This window comes from Emys orbicularis, chromosome 16, assembly GCF_028017835.1.
Source record: "Emys orbicularis isolate rEmyOrb1 chromosome 16, rEmyOrb1.hap1, whole genome shotgun sequence".
NCBI lineage: Eukaryota > Metazoa > Chordata > Testudines > Emydidae > Emys > Emys orbicularis.
The window spans coordinates 14491692-14506219 of NC_088698.1; the positions used below are offsets into that span (position 1 = coordinate 14491692).

At 47.0% G+C, this 14528-nt stretch overlaps 2 gene segments (V, D, J or C); both read left to right on the plus strand.

Moving 5' to 3' along the window:
* Positions 1-3191: 3191 nt before the first annotated feature.
* LOC135890560 (immunoglobulin lambda constant 1-like) lies at positions 3192-6741 on the plus strand. The segment is given in 3 exon segments: positions 3192-3250; positions 3434-3498; positions 6050-6741. Coding segments are annotated over 3 exon segments (447 nt in total).
* A 2721-nt stretch (positions 6742-9462) lies between these two features.
* Positions 9463-14188, plus strand: LOC135890561 (immunoglobulin lambda constant 1-like). The segment is given in 3 exon segments: positions 9463-9488; positions 10484-10536; positions 13494-14188. Coding segments are annotated over 3 exon segments (402 nt in total).
* The last annotated feature ends 340 nt before the right edge of the window (positions 14189-14528 follow it).

The following is a 14528-nucleotide window of genomic DNA, read 5'->3' on the forward strand; positions in this document are numbered from 1 at the left end:
GGCACCACACTGCTGCAGGCTGTTCTGTGGGATAGGCTGCAAACAGAGCTCCTGGCTTCTTCTGGTCAGTAGGGACACAAAAGACCTCATTGGAAGAGTTGCATTTGGCAGGATATTAAATAGCAACTTGGGTGACAGCTCCCTACACACACAACCTGCCCTCCCAGCAGCTTCAGCTGTACGTGGAAATCTGCCTGAATTAAACTAGTGCTGCTGCCCACTGTGTGACAGCTGCTGTGATTCAGCCAGAGGGGAAGGCAGTGACTTTATGAGCAGTTTGACCAGCTGTGTAAATGGCTAAAGTGCTTTGGGAGCCTTCAGATTCAAGGTGCTTTTCAAATGAAATCAGAACATTACTGACGATGTGGATTCTCTGCAATCAATCAGGCCTGTATTACTTCTGGGGTGCTGCACAATTTGGGCCTTGACAGGTTAGAGGAGACAGTTTGTGTCCAATCAGTTTCATGTGAGACTGGATACTCTGAGGGGCGCTCTAGGGTCTGTCCCACCCTTCCCAGACAGCAGTATGCACAGTGTGTACAGCTGGGAATTTGCATCACGGAGAGCGTTTATCATGGACCCCTGAGCAGTGCTGGGCCAGGCAGCCAAAGGAGATATTTGAACACTGATTCTCCTGCAGTCCTGGGCCAGGGAGGTAAAGGGGTACATTTGGATCACATATGCCAGGTATTTGTCAGATCCCACTGAGCTGCCACCACTCACAATATGAGTGACATGGATGGATGGATGGATGGATGGATGGCTAGTCATGCACGGCCACCTCCTACAGAAGGGGTTAGGTGGAAAGGGGAGCAGAAGGAGGCTGCAATATGGCTGAGTTTGAAAAAATGAGGGTTTCTTAAACTTCACAAAGTATTTTTAGCATCCCCAGACCTACTCTCCCGCCATCCCCCCCACACACGTCTTTACATGGGGGGGATAAGAATCCCAGGTTATGATTTGTGGAGCACCAAGAGTGTGCAGAACACAGAGGGGACAATGGCTCTCCTAAGTTTTCAGGAGCTCACACAGAGCGCGTGTGAGAGGGAGAGCGAGCATGTGCCATAGATTTGGCTACTAGAACCCAGAGCATGCGCTGATTTTAACACTTTGCTCAATGTTTATTAATTGAGCCTGTTGCCTTGCACATGTGAACTGCAATAGACTGATGACTGGACTGAAAAACTGCATGAAGTATTTAGGATATTTTCAAAAGTGACTCACTCCATTAAAAGTTAAGTTCAACTGAAAGTCAATAGGAATCAGGAGCCTAAGGGCCAGATTTAAAAGGCATTGAAATGAATGGGCGTTTGGCAGCTAGGTGCTTTTGAAAATCATGTTAGGTGCCTCCCTGTACATATAGGTGCTTAAATACCTTTAACACTCCGGCCCCAAGTGTTTATGTCACTTCTGACAATGGGACTTGGGCCCTTTTGCTAGCGGCTCAGGCCTCCCCTCCACGACCCAGGGAATTCTCGCAGGGTCTGAGCCCGAACCACTGAAGTCACAGGAGCTTCCCCACCATCTTCAGTAAGTGCCGGTTAATGTGTGAATCACAGCACATGATCCTTGGCTTCAACTATGGCCCAATAATGAGGAAATGAGGCTGGTACCATTCACTCCCCTGGCCGTGCTGAGCTGACACACACCAGGCGCTGAGGGGAGTTTGTATTTACAGTCAGAGGGAGGGTCCAGTGACCTGGTTTAATTCAGAAGAAACCAGCTGAGCATGGACACAGCTCACAGCCTAGATGTTTACTGGCCCTGCCCTTGGTGAGAGGGGCACCTCACGCCCACACTCTGCTGGGCAGCAGGCCCCAGAGCTGCTCTCCTAAGGTGAGGGGCAGGGAATAGCCCAGCAATGGTGTGAGTCTCATGGCAGCTCTGTCCAGGGAAACAGCGCAGGGATTTACTGCTGAGAACAGCTGGGAAATACAGAGCAAATGGCTGTCGTTGGTGGCACTAAGTTAATTTCTAAAGGCAAATGGGGGCTCCCACGAGGAAAGTGCTGATCTCTGCTGCATATTGGACATGGGCTGAGCAGACATGCTCTCTGTTGATACCAGAATTGCCTTGTATTGGTACCAAACAGGGTCTGGAGCATTTTCCAGCATATGCCAGCTGTACGATGGACATGGCTTTTACAAGCACCAAAGGTTCTGAGCATCTTGCTTGGCTCCTGGCTTCCAGTAATGCCTGCACCTGACCCACTGCTGGGATCAGACAGAGCGTGGAGTGATTGGTTTCATGGCACATGGATCTTGAGTCATTCCTCTGACACGTCCAATGTGGAGACGTCACCAGCCCCCTGCATGGCTCAGCTGAGAGCGAACGCAGGACGTCATGACGCAGCTTCTTGCAGAAAGGCTGTGCCCAGTGACTCAGAGTGACCCCCTGGCACCGTGGACTGTCTGAAGATCCTGATCAGGTAAGTTAGGACAATGTGGGAGGGGATATCTTAGCTTCTCACAGACAGGTGCAGAGAGGCTGCACTATTCAGAGAGTAGACAAGGACAGCACGTGGTTTGGATCACATCCGATCCACCCGTGTGCAGCTCCTGGCACATCTGATCCGTCTCTTCGCTGACACTAATTGGTGGGTCACAAGGACATGCTGTATGTTAATTATGTCTAGAAAGATGCTGGTGCTCCCAGAGGTGTGGGGTTACGGACAGATGCTTTCTAAGTATGGTTATCGTATCCATAACATACACCACTGAATCCATTCAATACTGACAGGTAATGTGCCTCATTCCTTCCCCGACGTAATTCCATTGAAGTGACTACAATGGCACCAGTGATTAATTTGGCCCAGTATTGGCCTGTCATGGCCAAATGGCAGTGGAAGGACCAACATGCAGTCCAGTTGTGTACATGCCCTCCAGCACCTGGAACCCTTCTCCACAGGCGGGTTTCGGGGAGCTCTGTAGTGGTGGAACCCAGCGCGGTAGCAGATCACAGAGCTCCTTTGCTTCTCTCTAGGTACCTTTACGCCCTCAATCACTGTAGTGCCTGAGCATCTCTAACACACTACGAAATTTATCTTTACACCACCCTGTGAGGCTGCCCCCAATTTACAGATGGGGAATGGAGACAGAGAGATGACGTGACTTGCCCAAGGATACAAAGTCTGTGGCAGAGCCAGGACTTGAACCTCAGTCTCCTGACTCCCACTCCAATGCCTTAACGACATGACTATCTTCTACTCTCTTATGTGGACTGTGTGCGGGGACCAGGATTTGGCCTTATTGTGAGTTGTCCCAAGGAATACTCCATTGCTTCACTTCCCCATGGATCTTCACTCTTCCAATTGCACGAGTTTCTCCTCAAAGGACACCTGCACTCCCCTGAGGAACAAGTGGAAATTGCCCCGCGCCTCTTTTTCCCCACCCGGGCAGTGGCGATGACCTCTCCCTACCATCGACTGGGACAGGTTTTTGTACAGCCCTGTGTCACTGTGGTGGGTCTTCGGTGGAGGAACCCAGCTGACCGTCCTTGGTAAGTCACTGAATTACTCACAAACTTTCCTTCTCCTGGCTGTATTGTACGTTTTCCATGATTTTTTCCTGATTTCTTTGTCTTCATGCTGGGCTCGGCCCTCCTCTCACTTTATATATGGACCTTCACACAGTGTTGGGAATAACATTTAGTCTCTCTGGATAGCCATAGCAGGTGTACACGGCACATGTTGGGTTTTCTTTTCTTTTCCCAATGAAGAGAAGTTTGAATTTGCCCATGAAACCTATTGAGATTCTGCCACTGGGTCCCCAGTTATGATGACCTAGTGTTAGCCCCGTAAGGAAAAGATTTTCCCTCCTTTTCTTTTAAGGTATGAACTATTTCTCAGTAGCACCGGGTGTTAGTCAGTGTATGAAAGAAACCCAGGGCCAGCTTCTCAGGTGCTGCACACTGCCCTGGCTCCATTGTCCGCAATAGAGCTCCACCAAACCTCACCCCAGGCTCCTACAGACAGGTGTCCAATCCCAGGAAATCTAATGTTCTATAAAAATCATTGTTTCCCTGGTGATTTAAATCTGATTTGCCAGGGGCCGTTGGAAAGAAATGCTTAGGAATGAGAGCTGGACAGAACATACAGTTTTATTCTGTGAATAATTTCAGGAAAAGCAAAACAAAAAAATCATTTTTATCTGAAGGTGTCCAAAATTCAAACAAGCATTTTCAGCTGAAAACCAAAAATGCTTCAGTTATTGACAGTTTCTAGCTTAAGATTTCAATTTTTTTCATTTTGGCATTCTCAACAAAAAAACAAACACTTTTTTTTGAGAAAAGCAGATCCTTCCCACAAAAATTTTCATTCAGTTGAAAACCAGTTTTCCACTGAAAATAGTTTTCATGGGTCATTTTCAACCAGCCCTATTTGTAGCATTGCTCAGTTAGAGCTAGACAAGTGACAAGTGACTAGACAAGTGACCGAATAGCACATTGCTTTTCATACAGTCCCACTAATGAAATGGGACCGACCGCCTATGGAGTAAGGTGCAACCAGGCACGAGGACGGGCATCCCAATCTGGCCCCGCGACAAGGCTGGTGCATAAATGTTACTAAGAGTTTAAAAATTCCCCAAACTTTTGCGTCCCTTCCTAAGCAGGTCGTGCCTTCAATGTCTCCCTGTCTCTATGCAGTCACACAGCACAGCACCAGGCTGGGGCCCGGGGGAATCTACTCTGCACCCACCATGAAATCAACCCCCATTGTGGTATTTTGCAAGGTCCCTTTTCCTCTTGTCTTGAACCCCAATCTAGCAAAGTGCTCAGACGCACACTGGATCGGGCCCTGTAGCAGGGATTGGTCCCATAAATGAAAACGTTTCAACAACAAGCTTGCTTGGTAACTAGGCTGTTCAGCAACAGGAACAGGCAACCAGGGTGTGGTAGGAGGTTGTTTGTCACCCAGGTGTTAATCAGAAGATCTGACCCTTAGCAGAGAGACCTACAGACCCAGATAGACAATGATAATTCAACAATGGGATTAGAACAGAAAATTTATCCCTGCTATGGAATTCCATAGGATAGTTCAAAAACAAACTCTCTCTCTCTCTCTCTAAACTGTACAGAATTTTACAGTGCTTTCTATAAAACACTATTTAATGCATAGTGGTTTTTTGTAATTATCTGTTATAGCATTTTTTTCATTAAGAAAAATGGGGGTTACCCCAGGATTCCTCTGTGCCTCTAGTGAAACAGCCCCCAAGGCCCAAACAGACAAATTAAACTCTAAGCTAAGGCCTTAAGAAATACCCCCAAAATAAAAGACACAACGTAGTCCTAGGAAGATACTTATCTGCTGTTTTTATATTTCTAAGATGGGCAGAAGGCCGAGTGACCTGCAGTTTTTCTTTGTGAATGGCTCTCAATATCTCATTCGCAGATTCTCTCTCTCTCTCTTATTTCTCAAGAAGAGAGAGAGAGAGAGAGAGAGAGTGTGTTTTCACCATGGAAATATCTTCCGAGTTAATTCAATGAGTAGCACCTTCGTCTGCACTAACCGGCACATTTGAGAAGGAAGGTGCTACTCAATGTGAGGAAGGGGAGCAAAATCTGGCACTTAAAAATGAGAAATTCTTTGCAAACTGCCTAGGTTGCTAGCTGTTTAGAAGTCGTATTTCCCTGTATCTGAGCAACAATGAATGAAAAGGTGAGCTTGGAAACAATACTGATAATACTTCGCGATTCTACAGCATCTTCCACCAAGTGTCTCACAGCGCTTTAGAAATATATAAAAAAACATAAACCTTGAGAAAAAGCCTGCGTGCGGTGAGTTCAGTGATGTAATCCCCTTTCATAGGCAGAGAGGTAAGTGACTTCATCACGTTCACAGAGGAAGCCTGTGGCAGAACTAGGAATGGACCCCAAGTGTCCAGATTCCCAGTCCTGTGCCTTAACCAGGAGAACACCTCAGATAATTACCCTGCCACGGCGCTTGTGAGAGATTAGATTTCTTACACTGTAGAGATCTGGAATTTCCTGTATTCTGCACTGCTAGTCTCTGGTTTGGGGTTTTCTAACACTGAGTTTCCTTGTCTTGTAGGTCAGCCAAAGGCATCTCCTACAGTGCACCTCTTCCCTCCATCCTCAGAAGAGATAAAAACAAAGAGCAAAGCCACACTCGTGTGTCTGCTGGGCAGCTTTTACCCAGGGTCAGTCCAAGTCACCTGGAAAGCTGATGGCCAGCAGATCTCCACTGGAGTGGAGACAACCAAACCCTCCAAACAGAGTGACAACAAGTACATGGCCAGCAGTTACCTGTCTCTGGATGCATCAAAGTGGAAGACCCATGAGACCTACACCTGTCAGGTGACACACGATGGAAAGAACTTCGAGAAGTCCCTGAAGAGCTCAGAGTGTTCTTAACCCTCTGACCCCCAGAGGGCTTGGCCGGTTCCCGTGTCAGTCTGTAGGGGGTTCCCCAAGGGAGCCAGGATCTGCCTGTAGCATTCCCATAATGCTGATTTCCAGCCAGTCTGCTTCCCGTTTTAGCGGGGATTTTACCAATCCATACGACACCTGTCTTTATTCCCATGTTCCCACTGCTCTCACCCCCCTGCATTCCCTGGAATTGTCCTTCCTGCTTTAGTCTCTGATGCAGCCTTGTTATGTTATTAATAAAATCAGAAAAAATTGACTATCGCTGTGACTGTGAAGAGTTTAACTTCTTCTGTCCCTTTTACATCTTGTGTATTAATTGCAATATTCACCTTCTCTTCCAATAAAATCAATTTCCCTTTTATCAGCTAATATGGTTTTCTTTTTAGTCTGGGTCAATGCTCAGGTGGGTCACTAGCCCTGCAGAGAGCAGCCTGCTCTGTGAGTTAGTACAGAGTCAACCTCTGCCCGCGCACAGGGTAGATTCCGGTACCTTCTCCCTGAGCATTAGTCATTCTTCAGGTAGCCTCATTGGAGTCAATGGGCTATTGGCTGAACAGCTCAGCACTCAGGGGAATAAGTGGCCAAATCTGGCCCATAGTGGGTGGGGCACTACAGTACTGATGGCGGTTTCCTGGGATAGGCTGTAAACAGAACTTCTGGATACTTCTGGTCAGTAGAGACCCAAACCCCTCTTTGGAAAAGTGGCCTTTAATGTCCTGCAAACACCACCTTAGGTGATAGCTCTCAACCCACCCAACCGGCCCTCCCACCAGCTTCAGCTGTACATGGAAATCTGCCTGAATTAAACTAATGCTGCTGGCCACTGTGTGACACCTGCTGTGTCTCAGCCAAAGGGGAAGGCAGTGACCCTTATGTCCAGTTTGACCAGCTGTGTACATGGGTGAAGTGCTTTGGGAGCCTTCAGATTCAAGATGCTTTTCAAGTGAAAGCAGAACATTACTGGTGATCTGGATTCTCTGGTACCACTCAGGCCTGTGTTACTTCTGGGGTGCTGCACTATTTGGGCCTTGACAGGGCAGAGCAGATAGTCTGTGTCCCATTAAGAACCCATCAGTTGTGCTGGGGGATCAGTAGCGTGTGAGACTGGATACTCTGAGGGGCCCTCTGGAGTTTGCCCCACCCTTCCCAGACAGCAGCATGCACCGTGTGTACAGCTGGGAATTCACCTCATGCAGAGTGTTTATCATGGACCCATGAGCAGTGCTGGGCCAGCCAGCCAAGGGAGACCCATGAACACTGGTTCTCCTACAGTCATGGGGCCAGGGAGGTAAAGGGATACATTTGTACCACATATGCCACGTATGTGTCGGATCGCACCGTGCTACTGCCACTCACAATATGGGTTACACGGGTGGGTGAATGGATGGATGCACGGCCAGTCATGCCCTGACACCTCCTACAGAAGGAAATAAGGGGAAAGGGGAGCAGAGGAAGGCTGAACTATGGATAAGTTTTTAACAATGAGGGTTTTTTTAAGCTTCACACAAAGTATTTTTAACATCCCCAGACCTAATGTCCCGCCATCCCAGCACACTCACAGGATTGTACTTTTGGGGGCTAAGATTTCCAGATGATGATTTGTGGAGCACCAAGCGTGGGCAGAGCACAGAGGGGACAATGGCTCTCAGAAGTTTTCAGGAGCTTACAATGAATGCTAAGATGAGAGTGAAGGGATCAGACAGAGCGAGTGTGTGTGTGAAATGGGGAGGAGCGAGCATGTGCCATAAAGAGTTGGCTGCCAGAACCTATTGGTGTGCGCTGACTTTTAACACTATTTCATTGACAAAAAGGCTCTGGAAAGAGATGAACTTCCTTTGCTCAGTGTTTATTGCTCAGTGTTTATTCCTTTGCTCAGTGTTTGTTGCCTTGCGCACGTGAACTTCAATAGACTGATGAATGGACTGAAAAATTGCATGAAGTATTTAGGGTATTTTCCAAAGTGACTCACTCCATTAAAAGTCTAAATTCAACTGAAAGTCAATAGAACTTAGGAGCCTAAGGAACAGATTTAAAAGGCATTGAAATGAATGGGCGTTTGGCAGACAGGTGCTTCTCAAAATCCCACAAGGCGCCTACCTGTATATTTAGACGCTTAAATACCATTAACACTCCAGGCCTAAGTGCTTAAGTCACTTCTGACAATGGGACTTGGACACTTTTGCTAGCGGCTCAGGCCTGCCCACCACTTCCCAGGGAATTCTCGCAGGGTCAGAGCCTAAACCACTGAAGTCACAGGAGCTTCTTCACCATCTTCAGTAGGTGCCGGATCACGTGTTAAACACAGCACATGATCCTTGGCTTCAACTATGGCCCAATAATGAGGAAATGGGGCTGGTACCATTCACTCCCCTGGCCGTGCTGAGCTGACACACACCAGGCACTGAGGGGAGTTTGTATTTACAGTCAGAGGGAGGGTCCAGTGCCCTGGTTTAATTCAGAAGAAACCAGCTGAGCATGGACACAGCTCACAGCCTAGATGTTTACTGGCCCTGCCCTTGGTGAGAGGGGCACCTCACGCCCACACTCTGCTGGGCAGCAGGCCCCAGAGCTGCTCTCCTAAGGTGAGGGGCAGGGAATAGCCCAGCAATGGTGTGAGTCTCATGGCAGCTCTGTCCAGGGAAACAACGCAGGGATTTACTGCTGAGAACAGCTGGGAAATACAGAGCAAATGGCTGTCGTTGGTGGCACTGAGTTAATTTCTAAAGGCACCTGAGGGGCTCCCTTCAGAAAAAGGCTCATCTCTGCCTCACAATGGACATTGATCCCAACGTTGCCTTGTATTGGTACTAACAGGGCTTGGAGCGTTTTCCAGCATATGCCAGATGCAGAATCTTGGCTTCTAGAGAGATTGCCCAGAACGCCTGCATCCGATCCATGGTTGGGGTCCCAGCAGAGGATGGTGGTGATCGGTTTCATGGCACATGGATCTCGAGCACTATTTACTTGTTCCTCGGACATGTCCAGTGTGGAGACTTCACCAGCCCCCGGCATCCTTCAGCCAAAAGTGAACACAGGACATGCTGTGCGCAGTAACTCAGAGTGACTCCTGGCCCTATGGACTATCTGGAGATCCTGATCAGGTAAGGCAGAACCATGTGTCATGGGATGTGGTAGCTTCTCACTGACAGGTGCAGGGAAGGCTGCACTATCCAGATGAGAGATGAGGACAACACGCAGTGTTGGTTTCCTATCCACACACATGCAGCCCCAGCATGGCAGATCTGTTTCTTTGCTGACACTTGTTGGTGTGGTGTTAGGAGAGTTTTTACACTATGTCTTTAGAGATGCCATTGCTCCCAGAAGTGTTGGCTACAGCCACGTGCTTTAGAAACAGGGGTATCACCCACATGAGATACACGATTGGATATATTAAATACTGGCAGCAAATGGACCTAATTCTTCTATGGCAAAATTCCATACAAACCACTATAATTGCACCAGGGTTGAACGTGGCTCAGCATGTTCACTATCAGCATCCCAAATAAATCTGCCAGCCCCTCTCTCTTGGGGACCTACGAGGGCCAGCTGAAGATCCACAGACCGTGGGTGTGTTGGGGAGCACAGAGACAGTGGAATCCAGTGGAGTAGCTGCTCCCTAGCACACAGCCCGTTTACTTCTATCTAGGTTGGGTTATGACTGTATCACTGTTGTACCTGAGCATCTCTCAGACCTAAAGGAATTTATCCTTTCAGCACCCCTGTGAAATAAGGAAGTACTATCCCAATTTTACAGATGGGGAATAGCGGCACAGAATTATGTTACTTGCCCAAGGGCACAAAGTCAGTCTGTGGCAGAGCCAGGAGTTGCACCCCAATCTCCTGACTCCTACTCCAGTGCCTTAAGTACAAGACCATCCTCTGCTCTCTTACGTGGGCCCATGTGAGCTCTCCCAGGAATACTCCATTGCTTCACCTCCCAATGGAACTTCATTCAATCAATTGTACTATGAGCTTCCCCAGAAAGGATGAACCTTCACTCTCATGGAGAGCCAGCAGTTTTCCAATGACGATTTTCCTCACACGTGCAGTGGTGGCGACCTCTCCCTGCCATTGAACGTGACTGGTTTTTGTACAGCCATGTGTCACTGTGGGTTGTCTTCGGTGGAGGAACCCAGCTGACCGTCCTTGGTAAGTCACTGAATTACTCACAAACTTTCCTTCTCAATGCCAATACTGTCATGTTTCCATGATTTTTTCCTCCTTTTCTGTCTTAGTGCCAGACTCGGGTCTCCTCTCACTTTATGCACAGACCTTCCCACGGGGTTGAGAACAATGTTTAACCCGTGGATAGTCAGAATAGGGTGTACATGTCGCATGCTGGATTTTCTTATATTTTCCCTCTGAAAGGGGTTTTGAATTTGCCCATGAAACCTGTGCAGATTCTGCTGTCAGGTACCAATTTCTAAATAACTGGTATTAGCCTCTTCAGGGAAATATTTTCCCACCTCCTGTGTGTGTGTTGTTGTTTTTTTTAATTTGGTTTGGTTTTAGTGGACTAGACATTTCTTATTAGCACTCGGTTTTGACTCATATGTGAAAGAAACCAAGGGCCAGATTCTCAACCAAGGTAAAACAAAATAGTCCCACTGTCTTCAATAAACCTACACCAAAACTCATCCAAATCTCTTTAAGATGGATGTAAAATACCTTAAAACCTAATGTGATATAGAAAATAATGTGTTTGTTGCAATCTAAGACCTGATTTGTTTGGTTAGCTTGAAGAACATTCAAATTAGTGAGAGTTGGTCACGAAATAGGATTAAAGTTTCTGGAAATTTTCAACAAAAATGAAAAAAATATTTTCATCTAAATTTTCAGCAGAAAATTTTGACTTTTGGGCAAAAACCCCAACACTAAAACGTTGTCACCGAACAATTACTGACAAGCCGGGGGGCGGGAGAAATCACAGTTTAGGTGGAAATATTTGGTTTTGAGTTTTTGCTTTTCCAACAAGAAAAAAATATTTTTTTCCCCCAAGATCTGCAGAAACATTCTGCAAAACCTTCCATTTAGATAAAAACCCAATTTTAAATTGACAAGAGATTTGGTGGGGAATTTTTTACACCCCTATTTGCAGTATCCTTTTAGAGCAAGTTCAGCAACTGATATTTTTACAATACAAGAACAGATCTTCGTGTGGTGTAAATCAGTGTAGCCCCCTTGGCAACAATGGAACTACACTGATTTACACTTACACTGAGTGAGAGTAGTTACACTGACTGACTTACTCCTGACCCGGAGGATCGGTTCCATTGTACATTGGATGACTGTAGATATCGTGGATTTCAGTTTGGAAATGCCACTCAACCCTGATATTCTGCAGGTGCTGAGGGACACCCAACACCTTTGAAATATGGAGGGCTACAGATAAATGGGGTGGGGTTGAAACAGCCTGTGAAGGGAGGACTTGAAAGAGACTGCACTAATTGCCTCTCTCAAGCCTGGAGCACACTAACAAGATTGCTGGCCAGTCTGGGAGGGCTGGATGGCTTCCTAGAAGCTGCATTCTGGGTCTGCCAGGCTCAGAGCACAATGACCAGGATGCTGGCTGGGCCAGCAGGCTTCTGTTAGAGTAAAACCTTGAGGAGCAGATAGATCTCGGCTAGCCAGGGCTCAGTAAATCAGGGCTGACTGTGCTAACTCAAACAACATTGTCGCTTTGACCTGTGTAAAGCATGAAATAACTACAGCCCAGACTGCACTGAGCCTACTCACGCTGAGCAGCAAACTGGCCCACTGACATCAGTGGGACCGACCGCTTGTGGAGTAAAGTGCTACCTGGAATGAGGAAGAGTTTCTCAGTTTGATCCCAGGTGTCTAGGTGTTAAAAGTCTGAGGAATTTTTAACCCCCTGGTGCGCCCATTCCTAAGCCAGAAGGTCCTTTATTGTCTCCATATCTCCATGCAGTAACATAGCCAAACATCAAGCTAGGGCCTGGGGGACTCGACTCTGCACCCACTGGGAAATCTTGCAATGTCCCTTTTCCTCTTGTCTTGGACTCTGATCCAGCAAGGCACTGAGACACCTACTGGCTCGAGTGCTTTGGTCTCATAAATGCTTCTGAAAACATTTCAGCAACAAGAGTATCCAGCATATAACACGCTGCGATAAAAGGCTATTTCCCAGCCAAGAGTCATACAGATCTGACCCTTAGCAGAAAGACCTACAGAATATGATAGACAATGATAACTCCTCAATGACATCATTGACTTACGCTGCAGAATTTAATATCTTGAAACTTTATCTGTGCCATAGAATACCATAGATTGGTTCAAAAAGCTCTCTCTATGGAAGTTGTGTACTATTTTACAGTAGTTTCTATAGAACGCTATCAATGTGTCTAGATCCCCTGTCCCATCCTTCAGATCATGTTTGTTGCTTTGTTATTACATTTTATTGGCTTTTTCCATAAGGAAAAACGTGGGTTACCCCAGATTCCTTTCTGGCCACTGAAGTGGCTTCTGGTGCCCTAACTACACACATTAAACTCTACGTTAAGTTTAGACCCTAAGAAATAACCCCGAACAAATATCCAGAACATAGTCCAAAACCCTCAGAAAGCGGATTTCAGATTTTTTAAATGAAGCACAATGTAGAATGAACTGCAGCTTTTCTTTGTGAACCACTCATGCTAGACGTCCAATGCATATAGATTGCAACCTACTACTTTGCTCACTTTCATAACAATCATTTGTATCTTTAGTACCAACACTGTACACCTTGCAGATCCCAAGTTGTGGGAGTTATGGGTGCAGGAAGAATACAAGATCAAGCCTTCAAGGACTAAAGTGACAAAAAGGATGAGTAAAGAGATATTATCCCCTTTCACAGGCATAGGGACAGTAACTTATTAGGCCAGGTTCACTAAGGAAGCCTGTGGCAGAGCAACGATTGGACCCCAAATGTCCTGATTCCCAGTCCTGGGCCTTAACCAGAAGAACATCTTACACCTCAGATAATTACCCTGCCCCGGCGCTGGTGAGAGGTTGGATTTGTTACACTGCAGAGATCTGGAATGTCGAACGTTCTGCACTGGTAGTCTCTGGATATAGGTTTTCTAACATTGAATCTCCTTGTCTTGTAGGTCAGCCAAAGGCATCTCCCACCGTGCACCTCTTCCCTCCATCCTCGGAAGAGATAAAAACAAAGAGCAAAGCTACACTGGTATGTCTGCTGGGCAGCTTTTACCCAGGGTCAGTCCAAGTCACCTGGAAAGCTGATGGCCAGCAGATCTCCACTGGAGTGGAGACGACCAAGCCCTCCAAACAGAGTGACAACAAGTTCATGGCCAGCAGTTACCTGTCTCTGGATGCATCAAAGTGGAAGACCCATGAGACCTACACCTGTCAGGTGACACACGATGGGAAGAACTTCGAGAAGTCCCTGAAGAGCTCAGAGTGTTCTTAACCCTCTGACCCCCTGAGGGCTTGGCCGGTTCCTGTGTCAGTCTATAGGGGGCTCCCCAAGGGAGCCAGGATCTGTCTGTAGCATTCCCATAATGCTGATTTCCAGCAAATCTGCTTCCTCTTTTAGGTGGGGGATTTTACCAATTCATGACACCTGTCTTTATTCCCATGCCCCACTGCTCTCACCCCCCTGCATTCCCTGGAATTGTCCTTCCTGCTTTAGTCTCTGATGCAGCCTTGTTATGATATTAATAAAATCAGAAATATTCAACTATCGCTGTGACTGTGAAGAGTTTAACTTCTTCCGTCCCTTTTACATCTTGTGTATTAATTGCAATGTTCACCTTATCTGCCAATAAAATAAATTTACCTTTTATCAGCCAATATGGTTTTCTTTTTAGTAAGGATCTCGTTGGCTTTGGGGTTTCAGACAAGCTAATGAGAAGTGACGTGTAATGTCATGGAGAGCAGGGGAGGGGGAGGAGATGTCACTCAGGGATCATTACCCAAGCTGTGACTGTCGTCCCCAAGACTGGTCACTCTGGGTCTCAGCCACCCTTCGCTGAGGTGTGACAATTGCTGCTGCACAAATCTGCCTGCAGAGCACACATTGTGTTAGGGAATCACTGGGTGATAGGGGGCTACATGAGAGCGTAATGCAACCCCCGGGGCTCTGCAACCAGCCCTGCTTGTGCTGGGATCCTGGCAGCTCC